This window comes from Theobroma cacao, chromosome 2, assembly GCF_000208745.1.
Source record: "Theobroma cacao cultivar B97-61/B2 chromosome 2, Criollo_cocoa_genome_V2, whole genome shotgun sequence".
NCBI lineage: Eukaryota > Viridiplantae > Streptophyta > Magnoliopsida > Malvales > Malvaceae > Theobroma > Theobroma cacao.
The window spans coordinates 23,242,071-23,259,270 of record NC_030851.1 but is presented as its reverse complement, the minus strand read 5'-3'; the positions used below and the strand labels follow the sequence as shown (position 1 = coordinate 23,259,270).

Below are 17,200 nucleotides of genomic sequence, written 5' to 3'. Positions count from 1 at the left end.
TTAGTATTTTTTATTTGACCAACCAAATTGAGATTTTGGTTTTTGTTCACCTTAATGGGATTTTCTAACCTCACCAAGATTAGTGTTCACTTTAGTAGGGTTTTTAACCTCGTCATGATTGGTGTTTTCACAATGCCCCAGTGTCTTCACAATGCCTCGATATCATATGTGGATTTCTTCTTCTTTAGTTGTTTTGCTTAATGATTTCTTCTATCGAATATATTCGTAATATATATTGAAAGCACTTCATTGTGATTGTAATATTTATTTATAAATATAATTTTATAAAAATATTAATAAAGAAAATGAACCTATAAGTAAATTAAAAAAATTTAACTAAGATATAAAAATGCTCGTGTATTTAATAACCCCTTGTTGACGTACGCTATCCAAAATGCAAACCCTTCGACAAGACAAACGAGAAATACTGAGTTGCATCCTATTTTAAGGGAAAAGCCCGATGATATTATTTATATAAAAAAGAAGGGCTACATCGACAAGTAATAACTCGAAAAATTTGAGCTTAAAACCACTTATTAATACGACAAATGAAACTTATTGATTGATGTGAATAATCACTTGTTTGTAATCTTTAATTTCTTTTATAGAAAAATGTGGTTAAATCTTTACTCTGGAGTCATTAAGTTTATCAAATTTTTTAATTCAGTATTCAACTTATTATTTCTTTCATTTCAGTTTTTGTTAAATATGTGGCAGGCAACCGTTAATCTCATTTGTAATCATTTAACCAAAGATGTTTTGCCAACCACATACTACAAAATAGGTCCCACGCGTCAACTTTTCCACAGAAACCTCCAAAAAACGACCATACATCTTCACAACTTGAACGGGTAGTTAACAGTCAAAACATTCGACGGTTGGACTGACCCCCCACTTTAGACCCTTACCCGGCCATTTATTATTATTGACACGCTTCAATACCTATGAAGCAAAGTATCAAACCGTCTTTTTCTCCTTGAGCTGCATGTATCTGTAGCCTATCAAATCGTAACCGTCCCGCCAGTAGGTTTCTTTTCAAAGCCTCTCCCTCTCTCTCTATCTTTCGTCCAGTGCGTTGTATTTCTAGTTTTCCACGAACAACGATTAGTACAAGTAGAGAAGATAGTTGGGTCATTTCTGGTTTCCATTCACTAGTTTTTCTATTCTTGGGAAAAATCTAAAAGTATTTCCAGGGAAACTATTAATACATACGACTACTAAGTATGATATTATACGGTAAGTTTGCTTTTGCTTTGATGTAACCTTTTTGGCTTTCTTGTCTTGTTTATGACATATCTTCTTTTTTTGCTTTGAAGTTGGAGGATAGATTCTGTTGCTTTAATATCTGCCTTCTCCAAAGATATGCCAGTCTTCACTTTTGGTAATTCTGAATTGCGTACTTCTTTTTCCAGGGATCTGTTTTTGTTGTTAGCGGTTCAATATTTAGTTCACGTAAATTTCTGAGTTTGTGTTTTCACCCATGGCGGCTTGGAGCAAAGTGGGATCGCTTTTCTCTTTTCTGAATTTCCAGCGTATATTGCAGGTTCACTTCTTTACTATTTTCACCAGTGCTTGGACAGGCCTTTTTCATTCTTAATTATTACGAGCAATTATTATATATAACTGCCGACACCAGAATTGTCAGGATCATTCAGTTAATTTTGTAAATTGATTAGAGAAATATGCAAACTTGAGTAAGAATGATGATTAGTTAAGGCATATCCTGACTGGTAATAGCTTTTCTTTCTATCTTTCTTTCTTTCTTTCTTTCTTCTGGAGAAAATACTGCTCAAACTTAAATCCTAGCTTGCTACAAAAACTATGAAATTAATGCTATGAAGTTTCTCTGTCCTGTATGATGTAGACGCTGGACCATAAACATGAAGTCATACGACCGGCCAGGTCTATGCTTGAGGCAGGAAAAGGTCTAAAAAACTAAGACCTTTCAATTGCCTCCAGTCTAGATTTTAGAATATGGGCCCAAAGTCTACTTAGACCTTTTGTTTGGCGGTTTCAGATTATGATTATGTGGGTTTATGAATATCAACGTAGCACAGAAAGGGGAAAAAAGCTCCTCTAAATTTTTATGTTTCGCCACTGGAAACTGAGTGGCCTTGGTATTAGTCAGATCATATCAGGCCGCCATTGCATCCCCAGCTGGCAATTGGCAATTAACTTCATAATACGATTAAAAGTGAAGGTATATTTACCAAAAAATGGAAGTGAAAGCATGAAAATTTTGCCTGTATTTATTACCTCAAAGTTGAAACTTGTTAATCTTATATTTTGAATCTTGTTTTGCATCGCCAGCAACGGCGGCAAGAACGGCAGCAACAGCCACAGTCAGAGAGAATAAGAGAGGTTCAGATTGGTAGACACCCTATCAAAACACATGGAGCCAAAGTCGCAAGGGATCACTTGCATGATTGGCTAATATTGATGCTTCTTGTAGTAATAGAGGTTGTTCTGTTTATAATCCATCCATTTTACCGCTTCGTTGGAAAGGATATGATGACTGACCTCAAGTATCCCATGAAACAAAACACGGTGCCGGTGTGGGCTGTCCCTGTAAGTTACTAATAATATTTTTCTTGTCTACTGATATACTTCCTTTATGACCAGGTATGGAGTGATGAGTACTCCATTGTTCTTCCCTTGCTTAATTATAACATGTCCATGAATGAAAATTTTTGTCCCTGGATGAAGAGCGGACAGAAGCCAGTCATTATATTATTTGTGTTTCATTTTAATCTTTTAGATACCATGTTGCCGTTTTGCTTGGTAAAGATATGAACAGGATTCATTTTTTTCTGTATCATCAGATGTATTCCGTTTTATTACCAATCTGTGTATTCCTTGTCGTCTATCATCGTAGGAGAGATGTCTATGATCTGCACCACAGCGTTTTAGGTAATTATGTTTTGCAGTCAGAATAGCTTAATACCAAATATATCCTACCCAATGGAAACACTGGTGAATATTTATCTAATGTCTTCTATTCGTGTTCGAGGGCAGGCCTCTTGTTTGCTGTGCTGATTACAGCTATTGTCACCGATGCAATAAAAGTTGCTGTTGGTCGGCCACGACCAGACTTTTTCTGGCGTTGCTTTCCTGACGGGAAGGATGTAAGTACTGTTCTTCCCGACTACATCCTCAACTGCAAATTAATCATTTATTATATGGCATTTTCCGAGTTTTATAAGTCTCACTCTCACCTGAAATGAAAAATTGCGAAAAGGACATATGCTAATTGTGCAATGTTTCCCTTAGAATTATGATCAATGGGGTAATGTTATCTGCCATGGCAACAAAGCAGACATAAAGGAAGGACATAAGAGCTTCCCAAGCGGCCATGCATCATGTAAGCAGTGCTCCCTCCTCTCTTGTTTGTGCTACACATTGAGGATTCGTATAGTGAGCTGCATTAGCATAATATTTCAGTTATATTACTTTGTATCTATTGGAAACTCCGAATGCCAAAGTTGTTTGATACGGTTTTGGTTTGGTTTGCTGTGCAGGGTCTTTTGCAGGGTTAGGTTATCTCTCACTGTACTTATCTGGAAAAATCAAGGTATTTAATCGCGAAGGGCATATAGCCAGACTCTGCATCATTTTTCTTCCTCTGCTCGCCGCATCTCTTGTTGCCGTTTCTCGAGTTGATGACTATTGGCACCATTGGAACGATGTGTTTGCTGGTGGCTTTCTAGGTATGTTTTTGCATATATTTAGGGGAACAAGTCTAATTTTTGAACCTAGTTAATTTGAATTGGTTTAATTGTTACAGGCCTTGTCGTGGCAGCATTTTGCTACCGGCAGTTCTTCCCAAACCCATATGAGGATGAAGGTAATGTAGTCCTCATTTTCTTATATAACGATTCCTTGTTGTCAGTAGAGTCATTATGCAGTGTTACTGCATCCCATTTGATCAGTTCAGTTGGAAATATGTTTCATCATTTCATTTCATCCATTCCCTGCTAATTCTTTTGTCTCTGAAGTTGATAGCCAGATAAAAAAGTGTGAAGTCACTTTGGTTTTCAGAAGCCTGAATTTCCTTAAAGAACTTGAAAAGATTTATTTTTTTATGTTTTGCCAATTATTTCAATATCTCTGCTGAATCCACATTCATCACAAGTTTTCTGTCTCCTCACTTTAGGATGGGGCCCGTATGCTTATTTTGATGCATTACTGGAGGAGGCAAATGCCAATAGAGAGGCTGCCCAGACTACAAATGCCGATAGAGAGGCTGCCCAGACTACAAATGCCGATGTAGAGGCTGCCCAGACTACAAATGCCAATAGAGAGGCTGCCCAGACTACAAATGCCGATATAGAGGCTGCCCAGACTACAAATGCCAATAGAGAGGCTGCCCAGACTACAAATGCTAATAGAGAGGCTGCCCAGACTACAAATGCACTTATCGTGCAGAAGATGGAGGTACAAGCTGTGAATCAAACATCTGGATCAAATGGTGATAACTTTTCATCACCACCTTTAGTTTCATCCCCAAGCTGGAGATTAGACGATATCGAATTAGGAAGGAGGTGAAGGTGCATGTATATCTCCTGTTCTAGATTGGCATGTATATCTAAGGAAGTAAATGACAACATTATATATGTCAACCATATATTCTAGTTTAGCAAATTAAATAGGATCATAATGTTTGATTTTCGTGAATACGAGAGTGATTTTTTGTTGATTTCTAGTTTAGCCTACTTAGTGTTAGATGTCAAGTGAAGATTAGATTTTTTATGCTTCTCATCCCAATTTCTCAAAAAAAAAATTATATGAAAATGGAATAATAATTGAATTGATATATGTGAATTTAGTTTAATTTAATTTTTTTTAAAAAAAAAAACAACAATTTGTCATATATTGATAATGATAATAATACATAACGCGGATCCATATTTTTAATTTTAAGATAAGTAGAAGACTTATTTCAACCATAATGATTAAAGATTGGTGTCATTGTTCCCTTTTGGAGGCCTTGGGATTTAATTGGTGTTAGTGATTAGTTTGTCATTAAATTATTGTATGAAATATAATAATTAATTATAACTATAGTTTTTACTTGTATTTGCAATTTGAGAAAGAAATTGATGACAAAAGGACTAGATTGGGCAAGGAAGTGACCCTGTTGTGATGGGTGTGGAGGCACCCATTTCTAAAGTAACGCCAAACCTTTTTAATTGGATGCAACTAGGGCTATCTCATGACATAGGTTTCCGTCACTGTGGAATTCGAGTGGGAAAATTATGTTCCCCACAATTTTCTTTCATTAATCAGTGGTGTTACATGCCCAACGATGATATCCTTATAGAGCAAATATCAAAGTGCATTTTTCAACGATGATGGCAGTGTGTAATCATGTACAGCCCAAAGGCCCAAGACTTATTTTGAATTGATACATCGACTTAATTTCCTAATTTTTATTAATTAATTAATAAAATCAGATAAGCTTTGCTTTCATGCTGTCACTAATTTACATGTTATTGGGCCTCTGCTGGGTTGATTGGGCTCCATTTCTTTCCTAATAATTATAAGCTTTACTATGATCAGAGCTCAGGTCTCTACCAATTGCTGACATGCACAGATGGAGTCAGTTTAAAGGGTAAGGGGTCAACACGTCAAGTGAATAAAGAAACTCAAGAAAAAAATAAATGTGAATAAAATATAAGTTTTAAATAAAATTTTATGAATTATTGAGAAGAATGAGATATAGAGGAATCTCATTTAATATTTGTTATTGCACAAAATTATTTTTTATTTTGAAAAAACTTTGATTTGTAACCCTATTTCTAAAAACTCAATTGACTTCTCGTATACGGTAAAAATTTGACATTTTAGAGAGTCAAACACTTTTATAATAAAAAAAAAAAACTCTTTTATTTCTATTGAACGGATGAATGCTATTTAAATTCAAATTGACGGTTGATTAACTACTTACTGAAAAAAAAAAACCTTTATAAAAAGTCAAATTGCAGGCTTTAACAATATTTCATTTATCTTATGGAATCTAACATATATTGAAACTCAGCTTTCTCAGCAGATAACACCCAAACAAGTCGTGGATAAGACTTACAACGTAATGTGGACAGGCATGATAGTAACAATAGAACTAATCTATTGCTAAGACTTAACAACCACTCCACCAACATAAAAGAACGTATAGTACTCCACTCTGGCTTGTATGTATTAATCCCATTTGAATGAGGAGGAAGAGAACGAGGTTCATTATGAAAAGTGGGTAGTTGTTCATCAACTTTTTTAATCAAGGCTTGTTTTTTCAGTCCACAAACTAGTGTGCCTTGTTAGCTTGCCACCACATTCTAGTTCCTTTTTTTTTTTTTCATATTTTTCGCTTAGAGATGTAAATGAGTTACTATTATATGGGCATATGCAAATACAAAGTTTGAATAGATTTTAAATATCACTTTTAAGATGTTTTAATATCAAAGTCGAATATAAATATATATATCTTAATATTATAAATAATATTTCAAAAATTTAAAATTTGTAGAAGTTAAATCTTTATCTTTCTTACCTTCAATATAGTCTTCTCCATCTTAATTAACTTTTTTTTTTTTATAAATTAATAAATATAAAATTAATTTTTATATGGTTTTAGTTATTTAAGTTTTGTTTGAGTTATTTAATAAGTATTTTCAGTTTCGGTTAACATTTTTACGATTTTATTTAAATTTTAATAAAATTTGAATATTTTCTTAATTAAACAAAAATTTAAAATAAACACTTAAAAAAATACGTAGCCTACCCATTTACATCTTGATTTCTACCTCTCAAAAGCTGAATCATGCAGGTAAGAAAAGAAAGGGGGCAAGTCCAACAGGGCAAGAACAAGCAAGGAATACAAGGGATGTTCAACAATGGCCTCAAAGGCCCAGTCGCTTATTTATTATGTTGAGTTGTTGAACTGAAGTTGTATCAATATTCGTTATAAAATTAAGAATAAAAATCCTAACGACAAAACCTTTTGATATTGTTTGCTTAACTAATTTTTCATTTTCTAACCCCTCAACCAAGGAGGGATTATTTTAAATCTTGGGCGAGGATCTATGAGTGATGCAAGCAAGGCAATGCTATTGCTCTTCAATCTGAAAACATTTCCTTCTTGAGAAAAATTCCAACCAACCATAGTTTAAGCTTTGATTTCATTTCCTTCCCTTCCCCGAGACCTTTTTGTGAGAGCTAAGCAAATATTCTGAAAAGTCAAACCTCTTTTCATTACTTATTCCGAAAAGAGATAAAATGTATAAAGAATTCAGCCAAAGCCATTAATGTGAAGGGCCGATCAGGTTGGGCAATGAGGAGACACAATAATCATATTAGTGTATGAAACCATTAAATGGAAAATGACTGCGCGTGTAGAGGATTTTTTCTTTTTTCTTTTTTTTTGTAAGTTAGAGAAAATTTAAAGAAATTAAATCTTAAAATATTAATGAAGTTTTTCATTTTTTGGTAATAATAAAAGTTTTTATTCGTTCAATAATTAAATATTAATTGCTCATTTTAGTAGATTTAACATTTATTAAATTTTTCATTTTTAAATTCAACCAATTATTTCTTTTAAATTAACTTGTAATTTTTTTCAATTTTATCCAATTAAAAAATTTTAATAACCAAAAATAATAATTACTATTAATGAAACTAACACATGCAAATGTGCTTATATATATATAAAAAAAAAACAGATGCAAATGTATATTTCTTAAGGGGTTACCTTAATGTGCCAATTGTCAGTTCCACACACTTTAATCACAAATTTTATTATATAATTTTATCTAATAAATAAAATAAAAAAATTTCATGTTTTTTATTTTAAAAAAAAGATTTAATCATAATAAAATTTTTCGAGTGCTTATTATTTCTTTTGATTTATGGGGACTCCATTAGCGAGCACAAGCCCCGGGCAAAATCATCAAAGTTAATCATGCTAAGTACAATAAACGAGTGACCATCAAATGAAATGTTTGAAGAGCAAATCATAAAAATAAATAAATAAAAGCATAATATTAAAAAAAATCTTAAACTATTTAAAAAAATTCAAATAAGTTCTTAATTTTTATTATATTTTATCAACTTTTTATATTTTTATTCTGAGTGAAATAAATTCTTATAATTAATAATTGATTAATTATTATTAATCAATTAAAATATTACTTATCATTTTAAGTTCACGTAACATTAATGTAGATGATAAAAATTATCACATGAAAATAATTTAAATTTTTTTAAAATATTATAGCATAAGCAAATAACCCCTTTTCCTCCTCCCAATCTCATTTTACATGCTGTAAAACATGCTAAAGTTGTAGAGTTGGTAAAAGGTAACAGAGTGGCTCACTTAAAACTCAAATTAATTTTGACTCTTTAAAATGTCAACAACAGAAATCCAAATAACTTGAAATCTAATGTGATCTTAACTCAAAGAAATTGAATTTAAAGTGATCATAATTTTTATTCTTTTTAGTTTAAACTTCTAATTCATGGTAAATATAATACAAATTAATTATAAGTAAAAGTGACTTAAAATTGATTTGATTTTAGTTAAAAGGACAACCATTCCAACCTTGAATTTAAATATAAAATTACTTAGAATAAGGTGATTCCAACTTTGAATTTATTTATCAAAGTAATGGATGAAGGTTTGCGGTAATCGAATCTTCATAAATTGCTTTGATTGTCCACTTCTAATTACCGTTTCTTCTTTATTAAACTATTTTATTCATATTTTACATTTTTTTTTTATTTTTTATTGTGCATTTTAATTTCTTAAAGTGATATTCACTCCCTCCACGGCCACTATGTTCAAAGCCAATTCATTTATTAAATAAACTTAAATATTTTGCTCAAATCCATCCACTTATCTTTAACAAAATAAACATAAACAAATTTAAATCGAGCTGGTCGACTCAGCAACTGATTCATGCACACCTTTTTACCGATATGTCAATGACCAACAGCTGTTGGCTCGAAGAGGCAAGTCTGCTTAATTATCTTGATTTTTATTTATAAAGTGATTTAGTTTTAATAAAAAACACAAAAGAATTTTACAACGCATTGGTTTCTTTTTGTACTCTTTCTGTCTGTGTCTAGGCGAGGTTCAATTCGTCCTCGACTGTGACGCCATTTTTTTAAAATTTAAAGCTGCGACTAACAGAGAGAGAAGAAGAAGAAGAGAAAAAGACCTTCCCTGTATAATTCTAAGAAGGGAAAAGGAACCTTCCCCGTACAGTATCCTCCGCCCGTAATAGAAAAACGAAATATAAATCCTAAACGCGCTTTTCATTTTGCTGTAACTCTGTTCGTCTCTCAGATCGGTAGTTTTCACGAGTTCAAAATTTCCGACTGGTTAGTTCATACTCTCAAACAGTTTCTTGATAGATCAGCTAACTTTTACTTTCATCTTCCTTTTTCCTTTTGAGATTTTTGTTTGGTTCTTGTGAAATTGGAGGCAACTGAAGGGAAAGAGACAGGTGAATACGAAAACGGAATTTGTTGTTTTACTTCTCTCAATTGAAAGTAGTTGAGTACGAGCGTTTGTTTGTTTGTTTGTTGCTTTTATTTTTGGTCTGTTTGCTTTATAGTTTTGGATTTTTCCTTTCAAATTTTTAGCTGCGGAAAAAAGTGCATATATGAAAGAACTGCTCGATCAGAATCTTGATTTGTGTTGTTCTCTCGGAATTTTTTACAATCGATTAATTTCATGGCAATAATTTTTTTATGTTCGGACGAAAATGGAATCTGCACACGAAAGTACGAGGCACTTTTTGTTAAAATTTTATTTTCCTTTCTTAAAGAGCTTCTTTTTGGTTAATCAATTTGCATTTCTAGTAAAAATGAAGATTTTAGCTGAATCCGTTACTCCTTGACTGTTGTTGTTTTCCTGTTAGCGAGCAAGTCCAAAGCTGTGATTTTTGTTTCACCGGCTGAAAAAGGTATCCCTGCGGTTAAACAGCTTGCTTTGCAATTGTTGTATGGTGGTGTTTGCTCTAATTAGCAGGACTTCAGTTTTCTGAGGGTCCTTTTTGCAAGAGGGACATCAATGTGTAGAAATGTCCGAAGCGGAGTGTCTTTTACTTGGTAACCAACGTTGAACTGTGCCTAACAACCTCTAGATACCTTCCTCCTTTTCATTTTCCTTCATCCTCTTGAGTGGATACTATTACATTTAGATAAATGTTTCCTTGTGTCAGTTGCTTCTGTTTACATGATATAGTTTTAGTATCAAGATAACTTCATCTTTAGATAGTTCCTACATTGGAAAATCTTTCATGTTCTGAAATTGCCATGGTGTTATAATCTGTAAAGGTAATGGTCAAGAAACAAATCCAAAGATTCTAGTGAGCCAAAACGGAAGGCAAGCTGCTCCCACTTCATAATATCTGAACTTGACTTCTGGTTATGTTCATAAACATGTGCTGCATGTTCTATTTAATCGTTAAGACCTGGCGAAACTAACTTTTCTGTGGGGCCGATCTCTGGTATATGCATGTGCAATAACTAGTATCATCATCCTGTGTTTATTTAGCTGTATTTCAATTATAAGGGGGAATCCATGATAGATGTTGAATTTCCTCCTCTGTTTTCAATTCCTATTACTACATACATAGAAAACTATGGGCTTTTCTATTCAGACAATTTTTTCAGTCAAGCCCTTCTCTTATGCTCTGGGATCTGTCTGGTATGGTTGTATCCTAACATTTTTTATGATTTACGTTGTACTCAGTTATTTGTTCTTAGTGGACTTGCACTTGATTTCTCTTCTGAACTGCTAGCCAACAATGTTTTGAGGCTCCTTGACAGTTCTGTGCGAGAGCAAAGCTCCACTGATTTAATAGACATCTAGATTGGGTCCCTAATGGTCAGTTTCCTCCCTGTACCAGGACCATTGGCTTGTGATTTGTACAAAACTATCAATCGTTTACTTCTTCATCATCTTGAAGAGACATTATATATCCACTTACAAATGTACTTTCTACACCCTCAAAATTTCATTTTACAGTTACGGAGTGGAAGCATATGAAGAACAAAGGCTTTTTTCTGTTTCTTCTATGTTCTGCTTTGATTTAAATAAATTTAGTTTGCTTCATTTTCATTGTTTTATATAAACCCCTTTATACTATAAGTTATGAATTTTACTTCTTTCCAATGTTCCAATGCTTCGATTACATTTTATGAGATCCTAAGAAATATTCTTATATTATTTGACCATTACTTCCTGCAAAATTAGCATTTTCGTTGTTGTAGGTAGTAAATGGTGTGCTATTACTGTGACTGCTCATGCTCAGGAGCCTTGTTTTTTTGTTTGCTGTCTTGGAAATTGTAGTTTTTACTGTATTCTTGCATCATCCTTTTCTTTTGTCATGGCACATAATTTCTTTTTGTTTTCACATATTAATCTCTTTGTATGTTTTACAATCAGTGAAAATGCCAGAGATTCAATTGGGTGCTCACACTGTAAGATCCCATGGGGTTAAAGTTGCAAGGGCTCACATGCATGACTGGCTCATTCTTTTGCTTCTCATTGTGATAGATGTCGTTTTAAATGTTATAGAACCATTTTATCGCTTTGTTGGAGAGGATATGATGACTGACCTGGAATACCCCTTGAAAGACAATACTGTTCCCTTTTGGGCTGTTCCTGTATGTTCTAGCTATGAGATTTGCTGTCATACTGGATTTACTTTCTGGCAAGAGAGTTTGTTCAGATTCACTTCAATGACAGTACTAAAGTATAGTTCTTATCTTCTTCCTTGTAACAGATTATCGCAATTATACTGCCATTTTCAGTCATTCTTGTCTATTATTTCATCAGAAGGGATGTTTATGATCTACACCATGCCATACTGGGTAACGCTATATTTTCCGTGAGATTTTGGAAGTCTACCAGCTTTTGTTTGTATGTAATTGCATTTTGTAACAGTTGGTTTTTTGCATTGATACTTAGGCCTTCTGTTTTCTGTGCTTATCACTGGAGTTATAACTGATGCTATTAAAGATGCTGTTGGTCGACCTCGTCCAGACTTCTTTTGGCGTTGTTTCCCTGATGGGAAAGGGGTTAGCCTCCAATTTTCCCTAATTTCAGTTTTATTGAAGTTTACATGGTGAAGAGTCTTGATCAATCCTGTACTTTGTCAATGTGCAATTGGTGCATCTCACATGCAGGTGTTTGACCCTGTGACAAAGAATGTTATGTGTACGGGATTACGGAGTGTCATCAAGGAAGGACACAAAAGTTTCCCCAGTGGTCACACTTCATGTAAGCAGTCTAATCATTTCCAGCATTATGGCTTATTTGCTTGAGTTGTGGTCCTCTACTTGTGATTGGAGATTGCACTTTATACATGTATGTCTATATGCATGTATCTGTGGTGCACCAACCTTCCTACCTCTAGGTAGACTTTGACTTTATGTTTTATTTTGGATGAAAACATTCGAATACTTTGGCTATTATGATACTATAATAAGCATAAAAACACATTTGTTAACCATCTTTACCTTCCTCTCTTGACTTCTTTCATTCTTTTTTGGGAAAACTCCACCTATAAGCTTGTGGTTTCAATTTTTCCAACATGGCACCATGTGATTTCTTTTTTCTCAATTAACACCTTGTGGATAAGTTCTACTTCCATAGGGGGATGCACCATTAATTTGTCTAGAAAAATTACAAAAATACCCTTAACTGTGAGCAAATAGTTAACTTTTGAATTGAGGGAATTTTAATAATTTTATTGGGTGAAATTAATGATTGAACCTCCTATGGGAACGAAACTTATTCACAAGGTACTAATTGGGAAAAAATTTACAGGGTGCCACATAGAAAAATTTGAAACCACAAGGGGTGTGGTTAGAGTTTAACCTTCTTTTTTTTTCCTAGCAATGCGATCAACCAATACTATTTTAAGTGATTTATTACAATTACCTTTGAAACAGTTTGATTGTTATTCAGCAGCACTTCTGTTTCCCTGTAAACCATGTGGGGAATTCAAATAAGAAGAGCATTGAAATTCTTACTTCTAGTGTGGTTATAGTCGAGATGTGTGTTTTAGATCTTGAAATTTGAAGGAACTGGATTGAAGAACAATAGCACGACCTTTTTGTACTCTGTAGGTTGACAGATGGATCATATTGCGTCATTGTACTTTATGTGGAACAATATCCTCAGGAAGCTCTTAAAAAATGAAAAGGTCTATTTTTATAAGTTTCCCTCCTTGTCTTCTTTGGTTTACGCCTCTATCTTCTCACACAAACAGCTCTAATAAGTCATTTCTTAAGGACTACCTTTAAGCTTCCCATAACAATGCCCTTACCACCTTAAACATTTCTCCCTCATTTTCGTCATCATTTGGTGTGCCCTGCCTTTTCTTAAATGCACCTTATTTGTTATCTTTTCTGTTCTTGTAGACCAGACATCCATTACAGCATCCTTTTTAACATAGATGTTGTATTAAAAGGAAAGGAAAACTATGGTTGCCAATAATAGTATCTGGGTGTGGCTTTTGTCTGTTTCAACATGGTTGTACTTTACCAGTTACCGAGATTGTAAACATAACTGTATTTTTTAGATAAATAGGACTAAATAGTTGAAAATACCAAAATGAAAATGAGAAGATTTTCTGTTGGTATTTATATTTGTTATTACCAGAAGTTAGCTTGTGCTTTAGTGAAATTGGATTTTTATTGGATAGAGAGTATAACTAAGTTTGTAGAAGACTAAAGTTTAAGTGGAGCAAAGTAAAGTTGAACTATCCAAATATATCATAGAATGGATGAAGTATGAGTTTTCAGTGCTATCACATGATATTTTTATTCTTATTCTGTTTTAACTTGTTTTCTTTTGTTCATCTGCAAATTGATCGTTGGGTATGCATACAAGCGTGTTGGTTTAAACATGAGCTCTCCTATTAGTTCTTATGGATTTGCATTTATTTACCTTGAGCAGGGGCAAATCTAGAAATTCTCCATCAGGGGGCTGAGATATATACGAAAATACGGAACTAATGAAGTAAAAGTAAAAGTGGTTGACATAAAATTAGGGTAAAATACTCACTTCCTTAACTTTTAGTCATAATTCCACAAGAGTCCATTAGTTTTTAAAATGGACAGTCTACCCCAAAAGTGTAAACACTGTTAATAGAAAATATGAAAGGATTAAAATGTTCCTTCTTTTTTATTAATTTTAAAAATTATTATTATATAATTTTTTTTTACAAAAAAAAATTTCAAGGGAGCATCAATCTCCCTAATAGAGCAGAGCACCGATCAGTACTCCCTCCCTTAGGGAGCAGCAGATCTGGTGCTCCCCAAGAGAGGGTGCAGTGATTGTTGGGGAGCACTAAATTTTTTTTTTTGCAAAAAAATATATATTTAATAGTAATTTCTTAAATTTATAAAAGGTAAAATTGTTCATTCAATATTGTCACATCATCAAATTAACAGAAACACTAATGGTTGACTAACAGTTGGATCAATGTGTTCAGCGGAAGATATTTTTTTGGGATGGAGTTTCCATTTCGAAAAATAATGGATCGGTTTGGAATTTTGATTAAAACTTAGGGGGTCTAGGTATTTTACCCTAATAATTAATATCAATATGTTTATCATATTGATTGAAAAGGATTTATATAAAAAAAAAATAATATGTAACAATACTTCGATAAAAGAACTAAGATAATCAAGTTAAAAATAAGGTTGAAAACTAAAAGGGTTAATAAATTTGTCATATTAATTTACAAATTTTATAAAAGGGTGTGGGCTGTTGGGGACAGAATTTTACATTTTTTGTGGCTGAGGAAAGTGTAAATTCATGGGATTCCACCCCCACCTTCCCCCTGATTCTCCGGAGTTTAAGTTTATTGCACAACTAGAAAAATGATTTGAAGGAACTTTGTTCTTCGACTTGCAGGGTCCTTCGCAGGCCTTGGTTTCCTTGCATTGTACTTGTCTGGAAAAATTCGGGTATTTGATCGCAGGGGCCATGTTGCGAAGCTATGTATTGTCTTCCTACCGTTACTTATTGCTGCTTTAGTGGGAATTTCTCGAGTTGATGACTATTGGCATCATTGGCAAGATATATTTGCTGGGGGACTTTTAGGTTTGCCTCTTGGGCTCTTCTTTCTTTATATATGTTTTCTAATTTTCTGTTCATATTCCTAAATTCTCACAAGTCCTTTGTCCTTTGGGTTGCTGCCTCTTGTTACAGGAATAACAGTTTCATCATTTTGTTACTTGCAATTCTTTCCACCCCCGTATGATGTAGAAGGTATGTTCCTTGGGGCACTTTTCTCAACTTCTATTCCTGTGGCTTTTTACCCCATTCTTACATTCATAAATTAACATCGATACATGTCATCAATAGAAATCTACTGAGCATAAAGGTTGTATGTCCTTTGCTGCACTTTTCAAGTACTGGTTTCTTTCCAGCCTTATAACATTTATGCACCACTGGATTGAATATTTCTGCTCTGTTTCTTAAAATGGTGGAAGGACAATTAAATATCATTTCCCTTAACCCCTGGTCATGCGGCTGGACCGCAGGAAGAAAGGGGAAAATAAGGAGGAAGAGGAGTAGGTTAAGGAGGGAGAAAGAAAGGGAAAATTGGCAATATGAAGAAACCTGTTTATGCTTCCATTACCTGCTTGTTATACCACCAAACATAAATGTTAAAATTTTGGTCAAAAGTAGTTTCCACTTGCTTGGTGCCATTGGGTTCCTATGATGACACCAGTCACCACTTATCTTCTGACAAATTTTCAACTGTCATTGTCCTTCCAACTCCCTGGACAGCTTTTAGTGGCGTGCGGTGCGGGCATATAAAAGAAATCATCACATTGTTGTCACTGTTTTTTCTGTTGTCATGTATTTTAAGAGCTAGGGTTCTTTGTTATTTGGCCTATATATACCGTACTCACTAAGAAAAAGAAAGATCATACAATGTAACCTCATTTTAATTTAAACGTTTGTTTCTGAGTTTCTTATTTGTTCATAATGGACTGTGCAGGCTGGGGACCTCATGCGTATTTTCAGATGTTGGCAGAGTCTCAAAATGGCAATCCATCCAACGGCATCAATGGTCAAAATGTACAACAATCAGAGCTTGAGAGTGTATATGTGGAGTCGCAGCACGGCAGGGAACTATCAAGAGCCAATACTCATGACTCTAGCCCTATTCTCGATGGAATGAATGACGGAAGGAGGTATTGACTGTTGAATTTAGAGTGTGTAGAGAAGAGTAGACATAATCAGCAGATGTCTATAGTCTTTGAGATTAGAACAATGTTTTGCCATACACACGTTAGACATTCAATATGGATTTCCTTCTCCTTAAGTGAAATTTGTTGATTCATTTCAAGATTATGTGTTGATGAAGAGAACGTGTTGGCTTTATTCACAATTGAATCAAACCATGCGATGCCACCATCCCCCCTTCGCCACTATGACTATAATTAACTTGGAGGGCACCCAGCCGAGCTTAGTAGTAGGTTTTAGTTGAACTCGGCTTACCTAATATCAAAGTATGATTGAAATAGCTTTGTGAATACTCTTATTACTAGTATTATAATTTCTCCCATTTGTACTTTTTTTCGCATTTTCTTTACTCTTCCCATTTCCTCAATTTTTTAAGGATAATATGCAAAAAGAAAAAAAAATATAAGTGTTTAATATTTGAAGCAACATTTATTTGAATAAAAAATATAATTATTGGAATCGATAAAGTCAATGTTAATTATGATTTGAATGCAAAAGTTAAATGTAATTGTTACAAAAATTTTCAAAATGATGTTCCATTATATTATGATGACATAATACTAAAAAAACCTTAAATTATGTGAGAAAATTATTTTTTTTATGTTTAATCAAGATCTTGTATTTTTATTTTCGCCCAAATAGCTTTTTATGATTAACGGTTAACTAGTCGTGAGTCAAAACATTACTTGTCACTTTATATCACGTGATGTTATATGACTTGTTGACATGTTATAATGTACGGTGATGTGGCATGCTAAGTAGCATAATGACATGATAACATAATATTTTTTATTCACTATATCAATGTAATATGAATATAAAATGACAAGTAATGTTTTAGCTAATTAATATTAGTCAATCTTTAGTCATAAACGTCTATTTGATTTAAAATCAAAATATAAAAGCTTAATCAAATGTAATAGAAAA

At 33.5% G+C, this 17,200-nt stretch overlaps 2 protein-coding genes across 13 annotated transcripts; both read left to right on the top strand.

Annotated features, from left to right (window-relative positions):
- LOC18609147 (lipid phosphate phosphatase 2) lies at nt 1,002-4,702 on the top strand. Of its 4 annotated transcripts, none has more exons than XM_007044151.2 (9): nt 1,002-1,236; nt 1,413-1,543; nt 2,311-2,568; nt 2,823-2,910; nt 3,016-3,125; nt 3,271-3,361; nt 3,519-3,707; nt 3,785-3,844; nt 4,154-4,702. In XM_007044151.2, the coding sequence occupies exons 2-9, from the start codon at nt 1,481-1,483 to the stop codon at nt 4,543-4,545; spliced, it is 1,251 nt and encodes a 416-aa protein (XP_007044213.2). In that variant the 5' UTR covers nt 1,002-1,236; nt 1,413-1,480; the 3' UTR covers nt 4,546-4,702. The 4 variants fall into 4 exon arrangements, with proteins under 4 accessions (XP_007044213.2, XP_007044212.2, XP_017972082.1 ...); XM_007044150.2 differs by having other exon boundaries at nt 1,317-1,543; XM_018116593.1 differs by lacking the exons at nt 1,002-1,236; nt 1,413-1,543 and adding an exon at nt 1,846-2,200 and having other exon boundaries at nt 4,154-4,362; nt 4,393-4,702.
- LOC18609146 (lipid phosphate phosphatase 2) lies at nt 8,922-16,598 on the top strand. Of its 9 annotated transcripts, XM_018116132.1 has the most exons (10): nt 9,070-9,372; nt 10,908-10,992; nt 11,447-11,481; nt 11,579-11,667; nt 11,787-11,874; nt 11,972-12,081; nt 12,190-12,283; nt 14,930-15,118; nt 15,227-15,286; nt 16,026-16,598. In XM_018116132.1, exons 4-10 carry the CDS (start codon nt 11,608-11,610, stop codon nt 16,226-16,228), a joined length of 804 nt encoding a protein of 267 aa, XP_017971621.1. In that variant the 5' UTR covers nt 9,070-9,372; nt 10,908-10,992; nt 11,447-11,481; nt 11,579-11,607; the 3' UTR covers nt 16,229-16,598. The 9 variants fall into 9 exon arrangements, with proteins under 9 accessions (XP_017971619.1, XP_017971617.1, XP_017971616.1 ...); XM_018116128.1 differs by having other exon boundaries at nt 9,068-9,372; nt 11,447-11,667; XM_018116127.1 differs by lacking the exon at nt 10,908-10,992 and adding an exon at nt 9,915-10,104 and having other exon boundaries at nt 9,068-9,372; nt 11,447-11,667.

Excerpts from the sequence above, each read along its gene's own strand:
- LOC18609147 (XM_018116592.1), top strand. The coding sequence starts at position 2,087 with ATGTTTCGCCACTGGAAACTGAGTGGCCTTGGTATTAGTCAGATCATA. Across the intron at positions 2,569-2,822 it reads TGCCGGTGTGGGCTGTCCCT|ATGTATTCCGTTTTATTACC; the intron begins GTAAGTTACTAA and ends CTGTATCATCAG. Across the intron at positions 3,362-3,518 it reads CCCAAGCGGCCATGCATCAT|GGTCTTTTGCAGGGTTAGGT; the intron begins GTAAGCAGTGCT and ends TTTGCTGTGCAG.
- LOC18609146 (XM_018116127.1), top strand. The coding sequence starts at position 10,077 with ATGTCCGAAGCGGAGTGTCTTTTACTTG. Across the intron at positions 10,105-11,446 it reads AGCGGAGTGTCTTTTACTTG|TGAAAATGCCAGAGATTCAA; the intron begins GTAACCAACGTT and ends TTTTACAATCAG. Across the intron at positions 12,284-14,929 it reads CCCCAGTGGTCACACTTCAT|GGTCCTTCGCAGGCCTTGGT; the intron begins GTAAGCAGTCTA and ends TTCGACTTGCAG.